This window comes from Mastigoproctus giganteus, chromosome 10, assembly GCF_048544385.1.
Source record: "Mastigoproctus giganteus isolate SK-2022 chromosome 10, ASM4854438v1, whole genome shotgun sequence".
In the NCBI taxonomy this organism is placed as follows: Eukaryota; Metazoa; Arthropoda; class Arachnida; order Uropygi; family Thelyphonidae; genus Mastigoproctus; species Mastigoproctus giganteus.
The window spans coordinates 112,913,128-112,940,090 of NC_143584.1; the positions used below are offsets into that span (position 1 = coordinate 112,913,128).

The 26,963-nt window shown below is 37.3% G+C and overlaps 1 protein-coding gene across 7 annotated transcripts in view; it reads right to left on the minus strand.

Annotated features, from left to right (window-relative positions):
- Positions 1-26,963, minus strand: part of LOC150079226 (lisH domain-containing protein ARMC9-like) — a 446,058-nt gene that overhangs the window by 350,198 nt on the left and 68,897 nt on the right. For all 7 annotated transcript variants that reach the window (XM_090383948.1, XM_090383946.1, XM_090383947.1 and 4 more), the window contains exon 5: positions 23,165-23,320. In XM_090383948.1, the coding sequence (XP_090240074.1) occupies positions 23,165-23,320 (156 nt within the window). The remainder of the gene's footprint in view (positions 1-23,164; positions 23,321-26,963) is intronic.

Sequence of the window (26,963 nt, forward strand, 5' to 3'; positions counted from 1 at the left end):
TCAGTACAAATTGTACTCCCAAAATTCTAATTCTGCACTGCTTATATCTGCGTGACACAATGTCTCTGATATCCCAACAATATCTGCCTTTGATGTCTTGACCAGCACTTCAAATTCATCAAATTTATTTATTTTACTTCTAGCTTTGGTGTACATGCACCGGTTCTTATTCTTAGATACCCTAACACAGCCCATGTATTTACTTGTTCTGCAATAATAGTAGTAGTAGTGGCATGTGATGCAAGAAAGAAAGTGTATGAGCTTATGCAGCATCAGCCAAAAAAAAAAAAAAAAAAAATACAAAACAATTCCCTCTAAATGTTTGTCTGGTTTCTCCTTAAATTTATTTAGCCTATCAACTTCCACAACAGATGGAAGTTTCTTCCAGCAATTAACCACTCGCTGGCTAAAGGCAAATTTCTGCACATCTATTCTACATCTGTCTTTCCTCAATTTGAATTTATGCCCCCTTATGTTCATAATCTGAACAAGTGGAAGAATCCCATCAGAATTCAGCGTACTCAACCCATTTAAGGCCTTATACACCTTAATCAGATCACCTCGCAGGTGCCTAGTCTCCAGCTGCTGCAATTTGCAGAACTTAAGCCTCTCTTGGCAAGAGGATCCCCTCATTCCCCTCACCAATCTTGTTGCCCTTCTCTGCACACGCTCAAGCAAATCTACATCCTTCCTAAAATGAGGCCTCCAGACCTGTATACATACTCAAGGCGTGGCCTGACCATTGCCTTATACAGAGGGACAATCACCTCCTTTTCTCTGCTAGCAAAATTCCTGTATATCAGTGACAAAACCCCATGACCTGCCCTGGCAGCCTGTCTGCAATTACTCCAAGCCCTCTACGAAATCCCTCGCACCTCATTTTCCAGGCTGCTGCTCATTCCAATAGAAACAGTGCAAGAATCACTTTCACCCCTGCCTGCAGCTGCTGTTACTCTATTAGTTCATGTATCCCCACCAAGCTAGCAGTTTTCCAACCTGCCTAACACTGCCTCAATAGCATCAGCACATATTCTTGAACCCTTTCTATTTAAGTCTATCCCAACCTTGTAGAAGGAATCTCTCCTGTTAACAAGCAAAAACCACACTGAGAAAAATTCTACCCCACGAGCCCTGCACAGTCTGTCCAGGCCCAAATTGATTGATAAGGATCTCTCCATATATTCCCTCCTATCGTGCCTGGGCAGAATTGCAGACACTTTCAAATTTAACCCTAACTCGCGACTTTTTTCCAGCATTGACCTGTACTTATTAAGTAAATCTGTAGATCTCTTACTCTTAAAGTCATTAGTGCCAACATGTACAACAATATCATCTTTTGTGTCTAAAATCAGTAATTTTAAACTTTGCATCAGCTTGGGAAGCAGTAAACAACCAAACACTCAAAAATGGATGAAAAAAAAAAAACTTTTAAATAACATGGATGCCAATTTACAATTCAATGGTTGTGAGGTCAGTGACTTTCACAGGACAATTACGAATGCTGGCAAAAAAGGTGTAACAGAAGAAGAGGGTGTTCTGGGATATCGAGTGATGACAGAGAGGAAGATAGTCACTGCTTTTGATAAAAGAAGTTATGGCTTATGATAAAAAAAGGACAAAGAAAGCAAGAAAATGATGAGGAGGAAGAAGGGCCACCAATTTGCAAAATCAGGCTACCTGAATTAAGATCTCATCTCAATGACTTGACCACCTTTATCAACTCGCCATCTGATCCTGAAGTTCAGCCATATGACTCTGATTTTCAGAGAGATTATTATTCATAAACACCAAACCACAATTGAAATTGGAAGCTTTTTCAAGTCAATTATCTGACCAAACCTGTGTCATCTCAATGACGTCAAACACATTGTCAGGACTGACAATAAACATGGAAGAGGAGAAAAGAGATTCCTCTTCTGAGTAGACTACACAATGTTCAGTTTTTTATTTTTTTTTTTTCCTTGTCAAAAGAGAGACAAGTAATTCATTAATATTTTCTAATGCATGATATGTAATATATATATACAGCAAAATTTGTTTTTTTAAATAAGGGTTGCAAAATATATCATTTGTTATTTAACAGACTTCTGGTTTCATATAGATGCTATTTTACGGATGTTTGGATTTAATGGATATTATAATCAGCAATATCAGACCCTTATCCCCCCAAATAGTCCATTAAATCAAGGATATACTGTATTATACTTATTAATTTTACGTTGCCAAACCTAGATAACTCCATAAACAAAACACTACATTACATAACATAATGTAATTATATATTTTTAGCTTTCGAAACCTACATTAAATGGTCAATGCTGACTGATTCTTTTATATCTAAAATTTTAGAACAGAGTTTTCCACAGTGGGTGCACCAAATTTTGGATCACATCAGAATTGTTTTCAATCTGCATATACTGATGTAATTTATTGATTAAAATACAATTACTGAATAATCCATTGACGTCTTCAAATTTGGTGGCTATAAGTTATGTTGTTGTTTTTTTGGTTTTTAGGAGCATTAGCAACTAAGGCCATATTGCTCCGGGATATGCGGTGGTCATTCCCTGACCTTTCCGCATGGCCCAGGTACCAAATGATTTGTTGATTAGTTGGTCAAAACTTTATCATTGCGACTTGTTTGGTCTTGTGATAGTGCGGCTGTTTGTTTGGATCCCTGAACGACAAACTGTTTGAAGAGGCTCTTCCTCCTAGTGGTCTGGGCTGGGCAGCTGAGGTGATTGTTCCCTCAGCTGGTAGATAGAGCTTGTTTAGGACTGGTTCTTTTTGTAATTTCGTGTAATCAAAATTTTGTGAGTGGTCAAGAAAGTTGTAGAGTATAATGCCAAGAACTAGGAAAAAGATTCCGGTCCCTCCAGTGGAAGAATCTTCGGAGGAGAACTCGGAGTCTTCAGTTGAAGAAGTCACAGGAGAGGTCTCGAGTAGACCACCTGTAAAGAAAAGAATTCCAGACGGGAAGAGTTCAAGACAGAAGATACCTTTTGATTCACAGGAGAAGTCCTCGGAATATGCACGGTGTATGTTAGAACCTACCACCTTGGAGAATTTGGATTTTTATAGAAGTAAATTAAGGTTTTTTGTATCGGCTTTAAAAAAACCAAGTGTACACGATCTAGATATTGTAATGGGATACTGGGACAAGATGGCTGAGTTAGTGCAGTCTTTGACTGTTCGAAATGTGCTCCTTGAGACTAAGTTGAGCACTTTGATGGAACAGAAAGAAAAAGAAGTGGCTGTTCAAAGATCATATGCAGAGGCTGTCAGTTCCAGTGAGGTAAAGTCCAAGAATAAAATGATTATAGTGAAGGCAAAGGCGGACAAATATAGTACTAGTGACCAAGTTAAGAGTGAGTTGATGGGACGAGTTGCCCGTCTTAACTGACGTCAAGATAGTATCAGTTCGACCTATAAGAAATAAAAGGGTAATGATCGAAACTGCTTCTGAAGTCAATGTTAAGAAATTCGAAGAGTGTACGGAGGTACAAAAGCTTGGGATGGAGGTTGAAAGGCCCCTTCATCGGTTGCCAAGATTAGTAATTTTTGATGTTGATTCAGATGTAGATCGAGAGTCCCTAAAAAATGAATTGTGGGAAAGGAATTTGGTTGACGGATTCGTCAGTAAAGACCAAATTCTTTCCGAGATAAAAATACTCGCAAAAAATAAGGCAAGGAACTCTCCAGGGTACAATGTAGTGGTGGAGGTTTCCCCACGTGTAAGGAGATACCTTTTAAAATATTCAAGAGTGTTTTTGAATTGGAGCTCATACTGTGTTTGGGAGTTGTGGACACCGACGCAATGTTATAAATGTATGGCGTATGGCCATGTGGCCCGGTACTGTGATGCGGGCGAGTTCTGCAGTCACTGTGCCGGGAGTGGTCATACTTTTAAGTCTTGTACACAAAGAGCAGATGCTCCAAAATGTGTAAATTGCTGGAGGAGGAAGGTGCCTTCTGCACATGGTGCTAACGATCGAACTTGTCCAGAATATTTAAAGGCGGTTGATACTTTAAAGAGAAGAACTGAACAAGATTAGTTGGTATCATGTGGAGTTACCCCTTTTTTAGTAATTGTAGGAAGACTTCTCCCGGTGGTGACTGGGGGTCATCGGTCACAGTAACGTCAGTGTTGGGGTTCGCAGGGACTGGACCGGTGTGAGTATTGTATGATCAATTGTTATTATGAATTTTTTTGAAAGATCAATTGTTGTTATTATTATTTAGTCTGGCAGGTACCAGACTATGTTTCACTAGATAGGGCAAGCTACCTCCTCGTGGTGGGGACGGAAACTCGTGGTGGGGGCGGAGATGCCGACTCCGCCGCGAGGCTAAAGGTTGTGCTGTCTTTTGATTTATGTCATTAGTCAAGTTAGACTTTTGTAATTGTTTGTTGTTTTGTTAAAGATTGATTGACCAAGGTTATTAACAAATAAAACAGTTATGATTGTAAGTGGCAGATGAGCTACGGCTCAGGTGGCCATTTGGTTTAGCTTGATTAAATGAATGACCTTTCCGCATCTTCCGTATTTGGTGGTGACGGGCTCGAACCCCGGTCTACTCAAGAAGCATGTGATATGCACTACTGCTCCTTCCCACCTGGCTACGGAGGCGCCCGCTATAAGTTATGGAACACATTCTCTTTGAAAGCTAATAACTAATATAACTGATTTAAGATGACCTTGGTTTAGCTTATGTTTAGCATATCTTTCCTCACTTTCTCTTACTCTCATTTACATGTTTTTTGTTGAAAGCAAAGGAAGCTGAGTACCACAGCATTCACCATTAAACTAAAAGAAAAGGAAACCAAGGGTAGTGCGTTGAATAATTACAAAATTCTAGGTGGAGTGGTGAATTATTTTTAGTATGTATATGATGTATTGGCACAAAAAAAAGTTTGCAAAGCACTGATTTAGAAGCTTACAAACCTAATGCCAATTAAGACCTCTTATGGAATTTATAGGTTTTAATTGGCATTAAGACCTCTAAATTTCATTCTAAATTTTATTTTGCAAAATAAAATATTCATAGCAGCAGCAGATACTTTAACATAAACAGCTATATCAGTTAGTTTTTTTTAACTTTGAGATAATTATAACATAATAATAACAATATCAGTTTATTGATCAGAATAGTGTATATAATAAATTATACGATAACCAATCTAACAGGAAATTTCTGACCCATCCCAGATGGCAGGGTGTCCAAAGGTACTTAGAAAAGAATGGTTCCCAACACTCTCTTAATAAAAGAATTAAAATAGTATCAGTTATTTAAAAAAAAACAAAAAAAAAACGCACATTCACAATTAATATAATATAATGTACAAAGTTAAAGTGACATCAACATTAGCAGAATATTAGCATTAGTAGAGGCATATGATGCAAGAAAGCAAGCTTATTCAGCATCAGACAAAAAAAAAAACACACCACTCCCATTTCACCCCTCCGTTCGCTCGAAATACCTGTCCAGTTGAGTCATAAATTTGTTTAGGCTATCAACTTCAACAACAAGTGATGAAAGTCGGTTCCACCAACCAACCACCTGCTGGCCAAAGGCAAATTTCCACACATCTATCCAACATCCATCCTTCCTCAATTTGAATTTATGCCCTCTGAGCTGATTATTCTGAGCAAGATGAAGAATCCCATTGGCATTGAGCATGCTCAAACCATTCAAAGCCTTATACACCTCTATCAGATCACCTCGCCGGTGCCTAGTCTCCAGACTCTGTAATTACACCTACAAAATGAAAATTTTGTAGGTGTAAGTACCCAAATCTGGGTCGAGGTTAGCCTGTGCGGTCGAAATTCCTTGAAGCTCTTGGAACAGAGAAGTTTTTCCTGATTTATTAGCTTAAATTGTCATATTAACTTATTTTCTAGAGTAGCTTTATATTCCTAGTTACGATACTTAGTTTAAAGTTTAACTTAGACAGAGATTTTGTAGGTATTACTTAGTATCGGTAACGGTATCAAATCCACGTGTTACAAATTGAACGAGAGGTCTTTTTTTTTTAACCAAATTTAGTCGATTTATTAACCAATTGTTATATCAAATTATCTTCTATAAGTAGATTATAGACCTAGTCAGGATCCTTAGTTTATTCTAAATTGAGATAGCGAGATTTGGAAGCTAATCAATACTTACGAGTCCGTAGAAGTACCGTTCGAGAATTCCCGCCATTTTTACACGATAGCATAAGCTTAGTGTAGTATAGTGCATAATATAATATTGTCAATTAATCAGTAAATCTATTAATCTTGATAAACTTTATTGTCAATTAAATTGTATTTTTAACTCTACATATATATATAACGACTTAATCGTAACAAATAATTAATACATAACTATAGTGGTACACGTGATACGGAAGTTGTATAAAGGGAACTCGTAGAAAACACTAGATACCGAAAAAAAAAAATATATAATATAACTGTTTTGGGATATAACTTAAGGATTCAATTTTTGTTTTGAAATTTTATTGAATTAAATCGGAATCATGACTCTGACCAGAGCAGCAAAGCAAAAGGCTCAAGCTAATGGGAGTGCTGTGGTTCAGGGGAGAACTGAGGGGGGCAGTTGCCCTCTGAATCACAGTCTTTCAAAATGCACTGTTTGCTTGATGTTTGCGGAGCAGTCGGGTACGGGGCATTATACTGCCAAGGGGGGATGTCTTTGTGTGTGCACGATGTAAGGAGTGCAAGGAAATCAGGCGACAACTCAGCATTGTTATGGGCCTTTATGAGAGCTTGAAGGACAGGGTGGATGCCCTCGAAGGAAATAAATTGAGGGGCCCATCAAGCTCTCAGCTGCCCACATCAACGCCAGAGCTTGCACTTGGTCATCAAGCAACACAGAGGCAGACCCCTAGGCAGAATGCGCTGGTCCCACAGGAACTAGTGGTTGTTGTTGGTGACTCTATTGTCAGGGAAACGGGGAACATGCTTTGCAAAAAGGATAGGTGGAATAGGACCAGGGTATGTCTGCCAGGGGCAAAGGTTGATGACATTGTAGAGCGGATATCATCTTTTAAGGGCACAAAAGGTGATATAGTTGTACACGTTGGCACTAATGATATTAAGAGTAGGCGACAGGCGGTATTACTTAGCAAGTACAGGTCACTGTTGAAAAAAAGCCGTGAATTAGGGTTGAATTTGAAAGTGTCTGCAATTCTGACCAGACACGATAGGAGGGAGTATATGATGAGAGCCTTGTTGACCAATTCGGCCTTGGAGGGATTGTGCAAGGCTCAAGGGGTAGAATTTTTTTCAGCCTGGACTGTACTTGTTAACAGGAGAGATTGCTTCTACAGGGATGGGATACACTTAAATAGAAAGGGTGCAAGAATTTTTGCTGATGCTGTCGAGGCAGTGTTAGGTGGGTCGGAAAACTGCTAGTTGGGGGGGGGATACAAGGACTAATAGATTAACAGTAGCCACTGGCAGAGGTGGAAGTGATTCTTGCACTGCTTCTATTGAAATGAGCAGAAGCCTGAAAAACAAGATGCAGGATATTTCAGAGACTGCTGGGAGTCATTGCGGTACAAGTAAACACATGGGTTGTGTTAGGGTAGCTAAGAATAGAAACAGGTGCATGTATACCTGCGTGTACACCAATGCTAGGAGTTTGGTAAATAAATTTGATGAATTTGAGGTATTGCTCAAAACATCAAAGGCAGATATTGTTGGGATATCGGAGATGTGGTGTCACACCTTATAAGAAATGCAGAACTGGAATTTGGGGAGTACAATGTGTACAGAAGGATAGACAGGATAGGAAGGGAGGAGGGGTTATGCTATTAGTTAAGAAACACATAAAGTCCAAGGAAGTGAAGCCAGTCAACATCGATGGACAGGGCAGTGTCGAGTCAGTTTGGTGTGACATAAGCATAGGGAAATCAAAATTGAGAGTAGGAGTGTGCTATAGTCCTAATGACTCTGATGAGTATAATAAGATATTGTACAGGGAAATAGAGTGGGCCAGTAAATCAGAGAGTCTTATAATGGGGGATTTTAATTTCCCAGATATTGACTGGAATTTGTGGGTTGGTCACTCGCACACTAGCAAGGCTTTTGTGGATTTATTGGATGATTGTTTTCTACATCAGCATGTTCGTGAGGCAACAAGAGGGAGCAATACTCTTGATCTGATTATCAGTAGTGATTCTTCGTGCATTAAGAATCTGCAGATAAATGAACCACTAGGTGGCAGTGATCACAGTGTGTTGAAGTGGGATTTACTCAAGGAGGTAACTACCATCAGAGGTAAAGGGAAGGGTTTTTGTTTTCGTAAAGGCGACTATGATGGTCTGAGACAGTATTTAAATTCTATACAGTGGGACCAACTGATGATGTTACCAACAGCAAACTCAAAATGGGAAGCATTCAAGGAACTAATCTTGGAGGCTACCAGGCTTTACATACCAACTAAGAAATATTGTTCAAGGTTTAGGCCTAAATGGTTGTCAGATGAACTAATGAGACATGTGGCAGAGAAGAAAAATGCATGGGATACATACAAATTAATGGGTGACATGGAAGCCTATGATAGATATAAGTTGGTCTGTAACCAAGTCACAAAGGAGATTAGGCAGGCAAAGGCAGACTACGAAAAATCCTTGGCAAAGGATGCAAAGAAAAACAGAAAAGAGTTCTTTACCTATTTAAACTCAAGAAGGAAAGGGATGAATCAGATTGGTCCACTGGATATTGATGGTTCAACAGTTGATGATCCTGCTCAGGTGGCTAACAATCTAAACGAGTATTCTGCGTCTACATTCACGCATGAGGAGTTATTCAGGAAGGAGAATGATGTAGGTAAAGTAAACATTGGCAGTGAGCTGGATGATTTTGTAATAACTGAGAGGAAAGTGGAGGAGAGATTGTTGAGGATAAACATAAAAAAGGCACCTGGGGTGGATGGGATCTATCCAGTTATATTAAAGGAGGCAGCAAAGGAAGTAAGCAAACCCCTAGCCATAATTATGAGAGCTTCTTTGGACTCAGGGGAGGTACCCATAGACTGGAGATGTGCAAATGTAACCCCAATTCACAAAGGAGGATCAAAGGCTGACACAAGTAATTATAGACCTGTTAGTTTAACTTCTGTTCCAGGTAAATTAATGGAGGCACTGGTTAAAGAAGCACTGCAGGATCATCTAGACAAGAATTCAGTTATAGCTCAGACGCAGCATGGTTTTGTTAAGGGCAGGTCTTGCCTGACCAATTTGATTGGATACTATGATGTAGTCACAAAAGAACTGGATGCAGGGAATAACTTTGATATTATATATGTGGATCTTAGAAAGGCTTTTGATACTGATGCACATGGAAGACTGCTGCACAAATTGGAGCAGTGTGGCATTGGAGGCAAATTGCTGCTATGGATAAGGGGATGGTTGAGTGGCAGAAGACAGAGAGTGGTAATCAATGGACACTGCTCAACGTGGACTAATGTTATTAGTGGAGTTCCTCAGGGTTCAGTGTTGGGTCCGTTGTTGTTTTCGGTGTTTATGAATGATATTGATGATGGGATATCAAGTTTAATGTCCAAGTTTGCAGATGATACAAAGGTTGGCAGGGTTGTTAAGGACACTACTGACGCTATGCTGCTGCAACAGGATCTGGAAAGGTTGAACAGATGGGCTGAGAGGTGGCAACTGAAGTTTAACATTGACAAATGTAAAGTACTACATATGGGAAACAGTAACCCCCAGAGCAACATATCAACTCTGCGGTACTACACTGACAGTGGTGGAGAATGAAAAGGACCTGGGGGTAATTGTGCAGGCAGATATGAAGTTCTCTGAGCAGTGCAGACGAGCTGCCAGAGTAGCTCATGGTGTCTTGTCGATGATATACAGGAATTTTTCTAGCAGGGATACGGAGGTGATTATTCCTTGTATAAGGCAATGGTTAGGCTACATCTTGAGTACTGTATACAGGAATGGAGGCCTCATTTCAAGAAGGATGTAGAGCTGCTGGAACGGGTACAGAGAAGGGCAACAAGATTAGTGAATGGAAGAAAGGGTTGCTCTTACGAAGAAAGGCTTAAGTTTTGCAAATTACAGAGTCTGGAGACTAGGCACCGGCGAGGTGATCTGATAGAGGTGTATAAGGCTTTGAATGCTTTGAGCATGCTCAATGCCAATGGGGTTCTTCATCTTGCTCAGAATAATCACCTCAGAGGGCATAAATTCAAATTGAGGAAGGACGGATGTCGGATAGATGTGCGGAAATTTGCCTTTGGCCAGCGGGTGGTTGGTTGGTGGAACCGACTTCCATCACTTGTTGTCGAAGTTGATAGCCTGAACAAATTTAAAGCTCAACTGGACAGGTATTTCGAACGAACGGAGGGGTGAAATGGGAGTGGTGTGTGTTTTTTTTTTGGCTGATGCTGAATAAGCTTGCTTTCTTGCATCATATGCCTCTACTAATGCTAATGCTAATTTACAAAACTTAAGCCTTTCTTCGTAAGAACAACCCTTTGTTCCATTCACTAATCTTTTCGCCCTTCTCTGTACCCGTTCCAGCAGCTCTACATCCTTCTTGAAATGAGGCCTCCAGACCTGTATACAGTACTCAAGATGTGGCCTAACCATTGCCTTATACAAGGGAATAATCACCTCCTTATCCCTGCTAGAAAAATTCCTGTATATCATTGACAAGACACCATGAGCTACTCTTGCAGCTCGTCTGCACTGCTCAGAGAACTTCATATCTGCCTGCACAATTACCCCCAGGTTCTTTTCATTCTCCACCACTGTCAGTGTAGTACCGCAGAGTTGATATGTTGCTCTGGGGTTACTGTTTTCCATATGTAGTACTTTACATTTGTCAATGTTAAACTTCATTTGCCACCTCTCAGCCCATTTGTTCAACCTTTACAGATCCTGTTGCAGCAGCATAGCGTCAGTGGTGTCCTTAACAACCCTGCCAACCTTTGTATCATCTGCAAACTTGGACATTAAACTTGATATCCCATCATCAATATCATTCATAAACACTGAAAACAACAACGGACCCAACACTGAACCCTGAGGAACTCCGCTAATAATATTAGTCCACGTTGAGCAGTGTCCATTGATTACCACTCTCTGTCTTCTGCCACTCAACCATCCCCTTATCCATAGCAGCAATTTGCCTCCAATGCCACACTGCTCCAATTTGTGCAGCAGTCTTCCATGTGCAACAGTATCAAAAGCCTTTCTAAGATCCAAATATATAATATCAAAGTTATTCCCTGCATCCAGTTCTTTTGTGACTACATCATAGTATCCAATCAAATTGGTCAGGCAAGACCTGCCCTTAACAAAACCATGCTGCGTCTGAGCTATAACTGAATTCTTGTCTAGATGATCCTGCAGTGCTTCTTTAACCAGTGCCTCCATTAATTTACCTGGAACAGAAGTTAAACTAACAGGTCTATAATTACTTGTGTCAGCCTTTGATCCTCTGTGAATTGGGGTTACATTTGCACATCTCCAGTCTATGGGTACCTCCCCTGAGTCCAAAGAAGCTCTCATAATTATGGCTAGGGGTTTACTTACTTCCTTTGCTGCCTCCTTTAATATAACTGGATAGATCCCATCCACCCCAGGTGCCTTTTTTATGTTTATCCTCAACAATCTCTCCTCCACTTTCCTCTCAGTTATTACAAAATCATCCAGCTCACTGCCAATGTTTACTTTACCTACATCATTCTCCTTCCTGAATAACTCCTCATGCGTGAATGTAGATGCAAAATACTCGTTTAGATTGTTAGCCACCTGAGCAGGATCCTCAACTGTTGAACCATCAATATCCAGTGGACCAATCTGATTCATCCCTTTCCTTCTTGAGTTTAAATAGGTAAAGAACTCTTTTCTGTTTTTCTTTGCATCCTTTGCCAAGGATTTTTCGTAGTCTACCTTTGCCTGCCTAATCTCCTTTGTGACTTGGTTACAGACCAACTTATATCTATCATAGGCTTCCATGTCACCCATTAATTTGTATGTATCCCATGCATTTTTCTTCTCTGCCACATGTCTCATTAGTTATCTGACAACCATTTAGGCCTAAACCTTGAACAATATTTCTTAGTTGGTATGTAAAGCCTGGTAGCCTCCAAGATTAGTTCCTTGAATGCTTCCCATTTTGAGTTTGCTGTTGGTAACATCATCAGTTGGTCCCACTGTATAGAATTTAAATACTGTCTCAGACCATCATAGTCGCCTTTACGAAAACAAAAACCCTTCCCTTTACCTCTGATGGTAGTTACCTCCTTGAGTAAATCCCACTTCAACACACTGTGATCACTGCCACCTAGTGGTTCATTTATCTGCAGATTCTTAATGCATGAAGAATCACTACTGATAATCAGATCAAGAGTATTGCTCCCTTTTGTTGCCTCACGAACATGCTGATGTAGAAAACAATCATCCAATAAATCCACAAAAGCCTTGCTAGTGTGCGAGTGACCAACCTACAAATTCCAGTCAATATCTGGGAAATTAAAATCCCCCATTATAAGACTCTCTGATTTACTGGCCCACTCTATTTCCCTGTACAATATCTTATTATACTCATCAGAGTCATTAGGCCTATAGCACACTCCTACTCTCAATTTTGATTTCCCTATGCTTATGTCACACCAAACTGACTCGACACTGCCCTGTCCATAGATGTCGACTGGCTTCACTTCCTTGGACTTTGTGTTTCTTAACTAATAGCATAACCCCTCCTCCCCTCCTGTCATGTCTATCCTTTCTATACACATTGTATTCCCCAAATTCCAGTTCCGCATTCCTTATATCTGTGTGACACCACGTCTCTTATATCCCAACAATATCTGCCTTTGATGTTTTGAGCAATACCTCAAATTCATCAAATTTATTTACCAAACTCCTAGCATTGGTGTACACGCAGGTATACATGCACCTGTTTCTATTCTTAGCTACCCTAACACAACCCATGAGTTTACTTGTACCGCAATGACTCCCAGCAGTCTCTGAAATATCCTGCATCTTGTTTTTCAGGCTTCTGCTCATTTCAATAGAAGCAGTGCAAGAATCACTTCCACCTCTGCCAGTGGCTACTGTTAATCTATTAGTCCTTGTATCCCCCCCCCCAACTAGCAGTTTTCCGACCCACCTAACTCTGCCTCGACAGCATCAGCAAAAATTCTTGCACCCTTTCTATTTAAGTGTATCCCATCCCTGTAGAAGCAATCTCTCCTGTTAACAAGTACAGTCCAGTCTGAAAAAAATTCTACCCCTTGAGCCTTGCACAATCCCTCCAGGGCCGAATTGATCGACAAGGCTCTCATCATATACTCCCTCCTATTGTGTCTGGGCAAAATTGCAGACACTTTCAAATTCAACCCTAATTCATGGCTTTTTTTCAACAGTGACCTGTACTTGCTAAGTAATTCCGCCGGTCTCCTACTCTTAATATCATTAGTGCCAACGTGTACAACTATATCACCTTTTGTGCCCTTAAAAGATGATATCCGCTCTACAACGTCATCAACCTTTGCCCCTGGCAGACATTCCCTGGTCCTATCAACCCATTAGGAGTGGGCAACTGACTACAATAGAATTCACATTACATTTATATGATTTACACAAACAATATTAATTAAGGATTTGGGGAAAACAAATTCAGAGATTTAATTCTTTTATTTAGAGTAAAGATATATATTAAGTGCCAATCTAGTGTTTCTTGAAGGTATTCTGTAATTTATTTACCCCAAATGGAATGGAACTTAATGAAATTAAGTTCCATTTAATTAACATTTTACAAATACTTCCACAGCCTGAATGGCAATTAATTTTGACACGTAAGTATAACTTAAATTTCTATGCAGTATAAACCTTGATGAGGAAAATTTAACAGAAAATTTTTCCTTGACGAGGAAAATTCAACAGAAAGGAGAAAGTTTGGAAGAATACTTTATTTTGTGGCAGCAACCCAAGTCAGATCCACATGCTAAAATAGAAATATATATATATAAATATATATGCATTTAAATGCATGTTGTTACAATTAGCAGTCAATGTCTGGCTATTTAGCTAATGGGAGGTGAAGTTAGGAAGGTACTTAGGATAATAATAGACACTTCGTATTGCACTAATAGCTCAGAGTGTTGAAGAATTTTAGGGGTAGGAAAGTGAAAAGAATATAAAGCTGGTACTTAGGTAACCTGGGGTGCAACAAAAATTGTTAAAATATTACTTATGCAAATAATCCCTTTGAATTTACAGATATATATATATATATATATATATATATATATAATCTTTTATGAAATAATGGAATGGTAGTAAAAGGAAGAGTGGTAAAATGTATATATTAGAGCAACATTTCTCAACCTTTTCTTTGTTGTGGCACACTACAATCACCATATATATATATATATATATATATACACACACAGGGTGTCTCAAAAATATTGGTACAAACGTTTAGGGGAGGTAGGTAACATCTAAAGGAATGTGAATCGCATAGGAACCCATAACCCGGAAACGTCACGGGAAAGTAGTAGCAGAGGCACAAGAAGCAGAAATGACAGTAATTAGTGGAAAACATTTATTTGACATAATATTAACAATGGAGTACGAGATGGATGCATTCCATGATGTTACAACAGATGCTCGAAGCTTCTACCACGAAATGCAATGCATGCGTGACACCAATGCAGCATGGATTGGCGGACACGGTCGAACACACCTGGACTTTCTTTGACAGTAGCAGCAGCACAGACGAGTCTCGTCACGAGATCCATTTCTGTCTCCACAGGCGATTCATACACGATAGATTTGAGGGCCTCCCCACAGAAAGAAATCAAGGCTCGATAAATCAGGTGAGCGTGGGGGCCAGGCAACGGGTCCACCACGGCCAATCCATCGACACCCAAAACGCCTATTCAAATGGTCACGAATACACCTTCCATAATGGGCAGGCACCCCGTCATGTTGAAACCAAATGTTGCGTCTCACATTTGCTGGAACATCATCAAGTAACCCTGGTAGAACTTGTTCAAGAAAGATCCGATATTTAGCGGAGTATATGCGGGATGGTAACAGGTATGCGATGTTGTGCCACATGGGGGCACACACCATGTGGGTCCTCTGCAAATCCATACACTAGGTGCATGTCTGCCAGCTCACAGTTCATATATCGATGCATGCTCTTCATGCGGCAACTACTGCTTGAATGAGTAAACAAGAAATTTTCCCTCTCGCGAACTGATGAACAGCGCCGTCTACCGACTTACGGTGACGTTTCTGGTTATGGGTTCCTATGCGATTCACATTCCTTTAGATGTTACCTACCTCCCCTAAACATTTGTACCAATATTTTTGAGACGCCCTGTATAACGAGATCGGAAATACACAGGTAGGGTAGCTTTATTGATGCCCTTAAATGCACGAGGATTTCCAGAATGGTACACAAGTAGTGATTTTAATCTGTAATCTCCCACTGCATTAGCCCAAAGCAAGAGTGTGGTCCTATCTTTTGAAGCCTTGAAACCAGGCATTGTCTTTTCCTTTTTGGCAATGTATGTTCAATCTGGCATTTTTTTCCAATACAGAGCAGTCTCATCAACGTTAAAAATTTGCTGTGTTGAATAGCCACCTTCATCAATAATTTTTTCCAACACATCACAATATTTATCTGCAGCTGCAGATTCAGCACTGGCGACTTCATCACATACTTTAATGTTTTGGAAACCAGTGCAATGCTTGACCCTATTAAACCACCTGTTGCTTGCCACAAATTTGGCTTTGGGTTTGCTGTACTTATCCTTAATATTTTCACAAATACTTCATGCTTTTGCTTGAATGGCCACTGGACTCGGGGGCACTTGCTTCTGGATCTGATTTTCCATCCATATTATTAATAGCTGTTCCATCTTTGATATAGCACCTGAACAGTTTTGTGATCACTGTTGATCTTAAGTACATTGATCCTTTGATATGTTCTTTTATACGTGCACTGTCCCTTAAAATAGTATTCACTGTTGAAGCAGCAAGACCTAATTCCGTGCACTAGATGACAAACTTTGTCCTGCTTCATACTTCTTAATCATTTTCATTTCTAAATCAATTTTGTTTGTTTCCTGGCACTGCCAGTACTTGCACTTTCTGTTGTCCCTTTTCCTTCATCATTGTAATACGTAAATAGAAATGAAGAGAAGTTTCTGAAAATTTGTTTTTTATGTGATTGAAGATTTCAGTGAAGAGGAACACATTTTACCAATAATAAAAACTCCAGAGAATTCCAGTTATTGGGATTATCGCAAATGCAATAAGATCGAGTTTACTACTCGTTTATAATAGGTTGGGCTAACAGAAAACCCCAATAAAGTGGAAAGTGCAAATTGTTTTTATTGTTTTTTGGGCATGACCTCCAGAAACGTGTTTTAGAAAAATATCACAAAGACATTCAAAATTGATTCTTATAACAGAACGTATGATAACGATGAAAGAGTAGTGCAATTGCCATTATAAATATGACCTTTTAGAAAGATAAATAGCTTAGTAATATAGCAAAATTTTCAACTTCCAAGGACTTGGAACAATGACAAAAAAAACCAAAAAAAAAAAAAAAAACCACAATATGCTATTGGGTTCACATTACAATATTTTCACAATACCATCATTTATCCCTACAGATGCAAAATAAGTTTCCATATTTTTTTCAGTTTGCACCAGCTGGCAAAAACTAGCATAAAGTTGATTTTACGTAAGTCATGCATTATGTAAATTGGGAGTTCCAGTATTTATTTGGTTTTGTTGCTTTGGTTTAGTACAACGAAATGATAACATATATGTAAGCACTTTTAACATTTTTATAAATCTTATTTTATATAATAATAATAATGACCATCTCAATACAGGCACTTGCTTAGGTTGAAGGCATTGGTCAATATTTAATATCATTAACAATAAATAAAAAAATAAAGATATCATTTATAACATGGCCTGCAAACCTTTTTTCCTTCTGAATTAATCCTTTGCCAAAAAAAGATTACTCTCTGCAGGTCTAAATAGTGGTGTGCTTAGATGACAAAAAACAATGTCATTTATGACACCTCTTGTTGCATCTGCAGACTTCATTATAAACAAATGAATGAAGACTTTCTATAGGCTCTACATGACTTGTCCTGTACTAAAGCAAAATTAATATATCTCTGAATTATGAAACAAAGTAAAAAAACTATAAAAACATTATTGTAACCTCTGATTCTAGCTATGAACAGTATCACTTCACATAGATTTTTTTGTTCAAATTACATTTTCATAATGTTACAGAAGGTAGAGGGGTCTTAAGTACAGATAGAAAGCTCTTTTATGAAAGGAACTATGAGGGATGGTCAAAAAGTTCTGAGAACAGAGTATAAAATACAGGCACAAAATTCTATGCTTTTGTATGTTGTGATCACAGGAATGAAATTCCTGTATTTTCATTCTTGTGATCACGAAACACGGTCAAAAAGCGTTGTCAACTTCAGGAAGAAAAATCATTTTGCAATTTTTTCATTAAATTCTTTTAATTTTCTTATTTTTAATTGCATTAAACTGATTTTTAATTGTGTTAAATTGATTTTTAATTATTTGTTACTTTAATGTAAGATTTTCGATTTTTTCGTTTTAATTTCTGGAGAGTATCATATGGAAGTGTTCTACGTACTATCTATATTGAGGTAAACTTCTGTTATTATTTTACAAATATTGATATTAACGTAGAATGTATTGAGCATTACAGCTCTGGTTCATATTATCTAATTTATTTTTCAATATATTGACCCTGAATGCACTTCAGGGTCAATACACTTAATGAATCTAATCTGCAAAGAGTTTAATTCTTCAAAAAAATTTCTTCAGTTTGGGCAGTGGGCATAAAACCTCGCTTCCACAGCCACTTTTAGTTCATCTTTAAAATGAGTTCCATAAACAAATAAGTCACTTGGAGCCAGACCTAGGCTGTACAGGTGGGGGTCATTAATTGTTCAAACCAACATTTGTGTGAATTTTATAAAATTCACACAAATGTTGAGTGCACTATGGCAGTGCACCCATGAAAGGTGCACTGCCATAGAGAGGTGAAACCTAATGACCCAACTTTCCTTGCTTTTTTTCCCAAATTGCAGATTTTAACTTTGGCATAATATTTCTTTTATTGTGGTATTAGGCAATAACACAACACAAAATAATGTGCATATATTTTCAATTAACAATAATCCTTTTGCGTCCCAGAAAACTGAGGCTAACACTTTTCAAACTAATGTGTGGGTTCAAAACTTTTTCAGGGGTGAAGACCCCTTGTGCTTTCACTGTGTGCTTTCCAATTTGGAAATTAGAAAGCGAAAAATTCTGGAAATTAAAAATGAATTACAGGAAAATGTAGCCAAGTTTCATAACAACCACCAAAAAGGATAAATATTTATCTGGATTAACATGAATTCATTTTAAATTCCCTTTTGATGGCTCCACACTCTGTTGTTTGTCATTAATGGAAAGGTTTCTGGAAACACATTTTGCACAAACTATGGACATTCCCAACTGCTCATGTATTTATGTTAAAATGCTTTCATGGGAAATATTTCAAGTTCAGGTGCTTTAATTCTTCTGTTTTCTGAAATATTTTCTTCAATTTCTTCAGATGACTGGCCAGACCTTGGATCAACTTCAACTGACTCTCATCCTCTTTTGAACTCTGCAGACAGACCATCTTGCAAACAATAGCATAACTGGGCGAGACTTCTTCAAACATTCTATCATGGATTTAGTAGTAGTAGTAGTAGTGGCACTTGATGCAAGAAAGCAAGTGTAGGAGCTTATGCAGCATCAGCCAAAAAAAAAATAAATAAATAAAAAAAATAAAAAAATCACACCATACCCTCCAAATGCCTGTCCAGTTCCTCCTTAAATTTATTTAACCTATCAACTTCCACAACGACAGATGGAAGTTTGTTCCAGCAATTAACCACCCGCTGGCTAAAGGCAAATTTCCGCACATCTATTCTACATCTATCCTTTCTTAATTTGAACTTATGTCCCCGTAGGTTCGTATTCTGAACAAGTGGGAGGATCCCATCAGAATTCAGCGTGCTCAACCCATTCAAGGCCTTATAGACCTCAATCAGATCACCGTGCAGGTGCCTAGTCTCCAGCCACTGCAATTTGCAGAACTTAAGCCTCTCTTGGTAAGAGGATCCCTTCATTCCCCTCACCAATTGTGTTGCTCTTCTCTGTACACGCTCATGCAAATCTACATCCTTCCTAAAATGAGGCCTCCAGACCTGTACGCAGTACTCAAGGCGTGGCCTGACCATTGCCTTATACAGAGGGACAATCACCTCCTTTTCCCTGCTAGCAAAATTCCTATATATCATTGACAAAACCCCATGACCTGCCCTAGCAGCCTGTCTACATTGCTCAGAAAACTTCATATCTGACTGCACAATTACTCCCAGGTCTTTTTCATTTTCTACCACCTTAAGTGTAGTACCACACAGTTGGTACGTTTCTCTGGGGTTACTTCTACCCATATGCAGTACTTTGCATTTGTCAAGGTTAAACTTCAGTTGCCACTTCTTAGCCCATCTGCCCAAATTATCTAGATCCTGGTGCAGTAGCACACTGCCATTACTGTCATTAACAACCCTGCCAACCTTCGTGTCATCTGCAAACTTCGACATTAAGCCTGATATACCTTCATCAATATCATTGATAAATATACAAAACAACAGTGGACCCAACACCGAACCCTGTGGGACTCCACTAATAACATTAGTCCACGAAGAGCAGCACCCATTGATTACCACCCTTTGTCTTCTCCCACTTAACCATCCTTTTATCCATTGTAGCAACTTACCCTTAATACCATTCTGCTCCAATGTGTACAGTAGTCTTCCATGCGCAACAGTGTCAAAAGCTTTCCTGAAATCCAAGTATATGATATCAAAATTATTTTTTGCATCCAGTTCCTTTGTGACCACATCATAATAACCAATCAAATTTGTCAGACAAGACTTTCCCTTAACAAACCCATGCTGTGTCTGAATTATTGCTGCAGTCTTGTCTAGATGATCCTGCAATGCATCTTTAACCAGTGACTCCATTATTTTACCCGGAACAGAAGTTAAACTAACTGGTCTGTAATTACTCGTGTCACCCTTTTGCATTTCTGTCCTCTTTGGTCAAAAATTTGATTACAAATGATGCTAGATTTGCTGGACATTCAACTAAAATCAAATTAAATTTTAAAACTGCATAAAACATTGAAATACAATGTTTTTCAATTTTTTTTGACCACCTTTCATATGACATCACAGGTTACACAGAGAACTTTAAATAATTATGACAAATCTTAAGAGAAAATTTCCAAAATAAGAGCATTACCCTGAAGATCTCCATAGAGAAAACCTCCTTCTAAACAATGGTATACATTAATACATATAATGAAACAGGCCTACGCGCTCTGGATTCATTAAGAAATTTATTATAGTTGCACACAGAGCGTATAAATAAAAGAAGAAAAAGAAGAAAAGAAGAAAAAATACGCTCTGTGTGCAACTATAATAAATTTATTAATACATATGTTAAATGCCTGCATTCCTAATACAGTAGAGCGCTGATAATCCGAACTAACTGAGACAGTGAGTAGTTTGGACTTTTGAACTCATAAAAGATACTGTTCTGGAAACTAAAAAACAGGTTTAGCAAGTTTAGAAATAAAAACACTAAGTTGTACTTGTGTATTTTTATTCACAGGTAATAAAACAAATGTAACTTTCAGTCACAATAAAACATATTTATAGGCCTCTAATGAAAATAATCACTTATTTTCTACTACCTTATTTTCAAACTTCGTTTCTTTGCTCTCTCACTCTTCTCAGCAAGAGTAGTTGAGTTGGACAGCATTCGGTTTGTTGCTCGTACCAAGCCACCACAGTCTCTAGTGTGGCGAATGACTCAGCATAAGTATGCCCAGTGTTGTCATTTTCTTTGCCGTCATCTTCATCCATATCATTTTCAGGAGCTTCAGTTTCTTTTACATTCACAATTTCGTTTTTATTTAAAACAGGTAATCCTGTAGCATCAATATCATTTTCCAGCCATGCCCTTGTTTCATCGCAATCTTCAAACCCAAGGATTGATTGAAACAAGTTGATCATCTCATTCAGTATTTGTTCCCCATCTCCTTCAATTCAATTCTGCTTATTTCCTATGGTTTCTTCTGCAATAGGCCACACAGTTTTTTCAAAGCAACTTTTTAAATTCTGTGCAGTGAGTGATTCCAGCATGCCAGCTAACACGTAGCAGCTATCTTTGAGACTGAACTTTTTTGATAAAGCTACGATGCTTTCTTCATTGTTTTCTGCTAGAAGTAAATGATGCAAGACTTGTTTTTTGTACATTCTCTTCAACTTTTCAATAGCTCCCTGGTCCATAGGTTGGAGGGGTGAAGTAACGTTTGAGGGAAGAAATATGACCTTGAATCTGTTGTCTATTTTGTTTAATGTTTCTACTGAAGGATGTGATAGCGTGTTGTCTAGACCTTGCCCATTTTGCCTTTTTGTTCACGATACTTTTGACATTTGAAATAAAAATGTCATTGGTAAACCAATCAGTAAACACTTGAGTTCAACCATGCATTTTTTTGTGCTTTATAACACACGGGGAGACAGGAAACATTTTTAAAACAATGGGGTTTGATATTTCTATCAACGGGCTTTTTGAGTTTCCTATCAACATCAATGGCAAAGCATGAATCCCATTGGCATTAGTGCAAAACATAGCTGTAACCTGCCCTTTACTCACTTTACACCCAGGAGCAGATGTTTTATGGTGAGATGCAAGAGATTTTCGAGGTAGTGACTTTCAGTTTATTCCAGTATTGTCAGCGTTGTATACGTCATCTTTGGAATATCCTTCACTTTCCATAAGATTGATAAACATTTCTTTAAAAAATGTTTTCCACTGCAGAAAAATCACAAGATAAAATTTCCCCTTCAATGTGAAGTTCTCTAATGCCACGCCGTGATTTCAAGTTTTTTAGCGAGCCTGTACTGGCTTTATAATCGGAGGGACTGTCTAATTTTTTGTTAAAATCCAGAATCTTTTTCACACAACAAAGATGAAATTTATGGGGAACCCAGATATGGATTCTCCTCAATTTCATCTCTGTGTATGAACCACAAATAAGCAGCATCTTAGAGAGATGGGTCATTAGGTGTTCTCATAGTTTTTTTTTTTTTTTTTTTTTGCACCATCATCTGGATCAAGTTTCGATGCAAACTTTAAAATTTTTTCCTTGTTGATTTTGTCTTTTATGGTTGATTTTCCAACCTTGCAAAATTTTGCTAACGAAGATCTGCTTTCTCCCTTTGAAAGTCTGTTTAAAATCAATATTTGATTCAACTATTAAAAATTTCAGCTTCCTTTTAAAAGACGAGAAAGAAGATGCCATAACTACAAGAGTACAGTAAAACGAAACTCTGTAAATAAATGTTCAGAATCTTTTCTTCATTCCTATATCTAAACTTTGTAAATTTTTACGCCATATTTCACGTGTGTATCATGTTAGTTACAATTTCTGTGTGCCATGTTCTTTGTTATTGATTGATGCTTATCTTTTTTTACTCTTTTAGATTTTACAATCCAAAAAAAAAAATCGTCAGTGAACAGAAATATCAATTACAAAGTGTGTTGAATAACAGATTACAAAGTGTTATGTTAAGTTAGTACTGTATGTATATTAATTAAAGCTATGTACACAAACATAAATTTATTTTTATTTTGCTAACCTGTGGATAATATTCTTCTGAATTTCACATATTTAATTTTTTTAATTGGTAAGGTAATAAAAGTGCAAATTTGTGCTTTATATCTTCATTTTTATAGCCAGTGGATAACATTCCTCCAAATTTTACTTATTAGAATTTCCGTTTAATATAAAATCAAAATTCAATTCGCAAATGTGATCACAATAATCAGAGCTTACCATAATTATTTTATGGCAACAGCATAAAAAAAAATAATAATAAATGCTGGCTCGTTCGGATTTTATGCGCTACTGTATATTTAGCTTGTTTCATGACTTCTTAGAAAAAAAGCTAAAATATTAAGAAATAATAATCAAAAATAATTCATTACCTGAAATATATCTTTAAAAGAGGGATGGGAATTGGGAACTGCTACGTATGGCAATGCATAATATGGTAACAATTCAGTAGTCTGACTAAGAGCAGATCCTTTTGTATCAAGATAATAACGGAAATGAAACATGGCTTCTTCTACTTCATCTTTCACCTGTATAACAAAAATGATGTGGATTACATTTTATTACATATTAAGCAGATTTTTCTTGTGTTGAAATGGAATTACAGATAACAAGAATGTACACAAACATGCAAATATAAACAAATACCTGCACAATCAACTTACGAGAATGTTTCAATAAGTAAAAACAACAAATGCCACCACAGCTGTTGTTGGTGGTAGTTTTTAGACAGCAACTTAGTGTGTGTGTGTGTGTGTATATATATATATATATATATATATCCAATATTTTAAATTAAATAAAATAAAACATAAGCCAGTAGTATGGCAAAAACTGTAGAGCGAAAATTAACATAAAAATAACCCAAATAAACAAACGAACGAAAAAAAGAATAGATATAAATAGTAGCCCAGAAACCCTTGTATAATTTCGAACTTTAAATCCAATTAACAAAAACTATACAAAATTTAGGATAATGCCAATTACATATTAATTTAGCGGTACCAGTTCCGAAATACCACGTCTTTCAGAACTGGTACCTCTCGGGGGGGGGGGGGGGGTTACCGCTAAATTAATATGTAATTGGCATTATCCTAAATTTTGTATAGTTTTTGTTAATTGGATTTAAAGTTCGAAATTATACAAGGGTTTCTGGGCTACTATTTATATCTATTCTTTTTTTTTTTTTTTCGTTCGTTTGTTTATTTGGGTTATTTTTATGTTAATTTTCGCTCTATAGTTTTTGCCATACTACTGGCTTATGTTTTATTTTATTTAATTTAAAATATTGGATGTATTTCAGCTTCATATGGAGGAATTGTATGTTGCTGCCTCTAATGAATGCTTAATTATTTATTTATTTATTTATTCACTTTATTATAATTTAACTTAAGTTAATATTTAAATCAATGATAGTATATATATATATATATATATGAAAATGCACCTAAAGACTGCTCTTAGAACAGATTCTTGAATTATTTTTAAATTTTTGAAGTTGAAGTCTTCATTTCAAATGATCATGTAAAATGAATGATTTTTGAAAATTGATGAATTAATATCAAGCAAATTGTAGACACTTCAATCATTCTCAATAAGTTAAATTAGGAACATAAGGAAGGTGGGTACCAAAATGTTGATGGATGAGCATAAGACTAAGAATTATAATTTCAAAAAAAAAAAAAAAAAAAAATCAGAAAATTGAAGACTCAAAAAATCAGTATTTGATTAATGATACTTTTTTCACTTGCCTGATGATGACACCTTTTTCTTGCATGTGGACTTGTGAAAAGGATCATAAACATAAGCCTGATTCAAAAAGACCAAAACAGAGCAGAAACGCTCAGGATCACTGATAACAAAAATTCAAAACAAGACCATCATCAGCAGGCAAGGTTTTATTTGTTGGGACACATAATTGTAGCCTATCTGACACAATTATCTACAGTATTATTCTGATAAAGACAAGGTCAAGTCTGCATTACTTTGCAAAATCCCAGATTGACAAAAAGATGTTTTGCTGCAGGATAATGTCCTTCCACACAGTTCTCAGTTACGTGAACTGACAATCACAGAAATTGGGCTTGAGCCTCGTCCTGTCCAGAGCCTGGACCTATCACCTTGTGATTTCAATTGTATGGACCTATGAAAGAAGCCTAATGTGAGAAGCATTTTGCAGATAATTATGTAGTCAGGGAATATTTTTAAAATTGACTTTAACGCAAAGACAATGAATTCTTTATTACTACAAGTCTAGGCATACAATAACTAAAGTTGGGAGTGTACATAGACATGTACACTCCCAACTTTAGTTATTGTTGTCGTTTGGTTTTAGATGCATCCATATCACACCATTTTATGTCTGTACAAGAGTATTTCATGGTCAATTTGCACATTGTATAAGCTGAAAAACATAGAATAACTCATGGGGTGGGGTCCTATTCCCTCTGCCTGAATTGGATAGCTGCAGTCCCAAATGAAGAGGACTTAAGATATTCCTGTCCAGTCATAAGCAGGAATCAAACTCAGATCTTTCCAAACAGGTGACAAGTGGCAAAACCACTATACTTCATGAGGACACAACTTTAGTTCAGCATCTGTTAAGTTCCTTGGATGAAACACATTGCTTTAAGTGAAAGTCTCAACAGAGGCAATTTTTTTTGGTGCAGTTCATAAAAAGATAGAATGTGCTCTCTTCTTGAAGAAATGAGACTGTTCCCTGTATGAAATAGGATGCATGTGTCTGTCTGAACGTATTCACGCATACTAGTAACAAAAGTTTCTTGCTGCGCATATATCACACATAGTGTTTTAAAATACAAATATTTTTGAAAATTTTCCTGAATAGTTTCTTAAATGTTTGTATATAAAAAAAAAGTTCTGATCTATCGAGTGGAGGAAGGTTTGTGACCTGTTACTCATGGTATACGTATTGGCAAATGATGCAAGAAAGAAGCTTATTAGCATCAGTAAAAAAACACTTCCAAATCCCCTGTACAACTCTCTTAAGTTCTTTAATTCTTTCTCAGATTTATTTAAACTACACACTTTCACAACACCAGATGGAAATTTTTTCCAACAATCAGCTACCCTCTGGTTAAAGACAAATTTCTACACATCTCTCCTGCACAATAATGCAATTTAAATTTGTGTCCCTTTAAGTAATCAATTAGCCCCACATCTTCCTAAAATGAAACTTCCAGACCTGTATGCAATACTCATAATGTGGGCTTACCATTTATTTATACACCAGAATAATTACTTCCTCCTTTCTGCTGGCAAAATTTCTCTATATCGTTGATAAAACCCCATGCACTGTCCTAGCAGCCTGTCTTCTCTGTTCAGAGAAATTCATGTCTGACTGCACAATTATCCCCAGGTCATTCTCTACTATCTTCATTATTTTAGTACTACAGTTGATACATTAATCTGGGATTACTGCTACCCATATGCAGTACCTTACATTTGTCAATGTTAAATTTCAGCCTGCCACTTCTCAGCCCAGCTGCTAATTCTTCCAAATATTGTTGAAATATTTAACCTGATTGTCATTAACCACAGTGCCAACCTTTGCATCATCTGCTTAGCCATTAAGCCTGTATATGTATTCTTCAATATCATTAATAAATACTGAAAAGAACAACAGGCTCAGCAGTGAACCCTGGGCACTCCACTAATAACTTTAGCCCAAGAAGAGAAGTAACGTTTATAACCACTTCTCCAATTCAACCATCCCTTTATTCATATCAGTAACATTCCCTTAATGCCACACTACTCCAATTTGTACAGCAGTCTTTCATGTGGAACAGTATCAAAAGCTATTCTGAAATCTAAGCATATAATGTCAAAATTACTTTTTGCATCCAGTTCTTTTGTTACTGTGACACAATATTCAAAGTGTCATCGATTCTTGTTTACTATAAGCTTAAGTTTAGGAGGTGGGTGATCTGCAGAAAGGACTATGTCCACAGTCAATTTGAAAAATCAATGAAATAATTTGTTCCTAAAATTTTGTGAAGGAGTCTGTAAGAAATGTAAAGAAGCAGTGTGTTACTGAAAATGGTATTATTTAAAACTTATATGACTCTTAAACTCATCATATTTCTTCATTCAGAAATATCTTTTAGAGTAATTAAAATTTTATTGTATAATTTATAAACTGTCCCTCTAAAA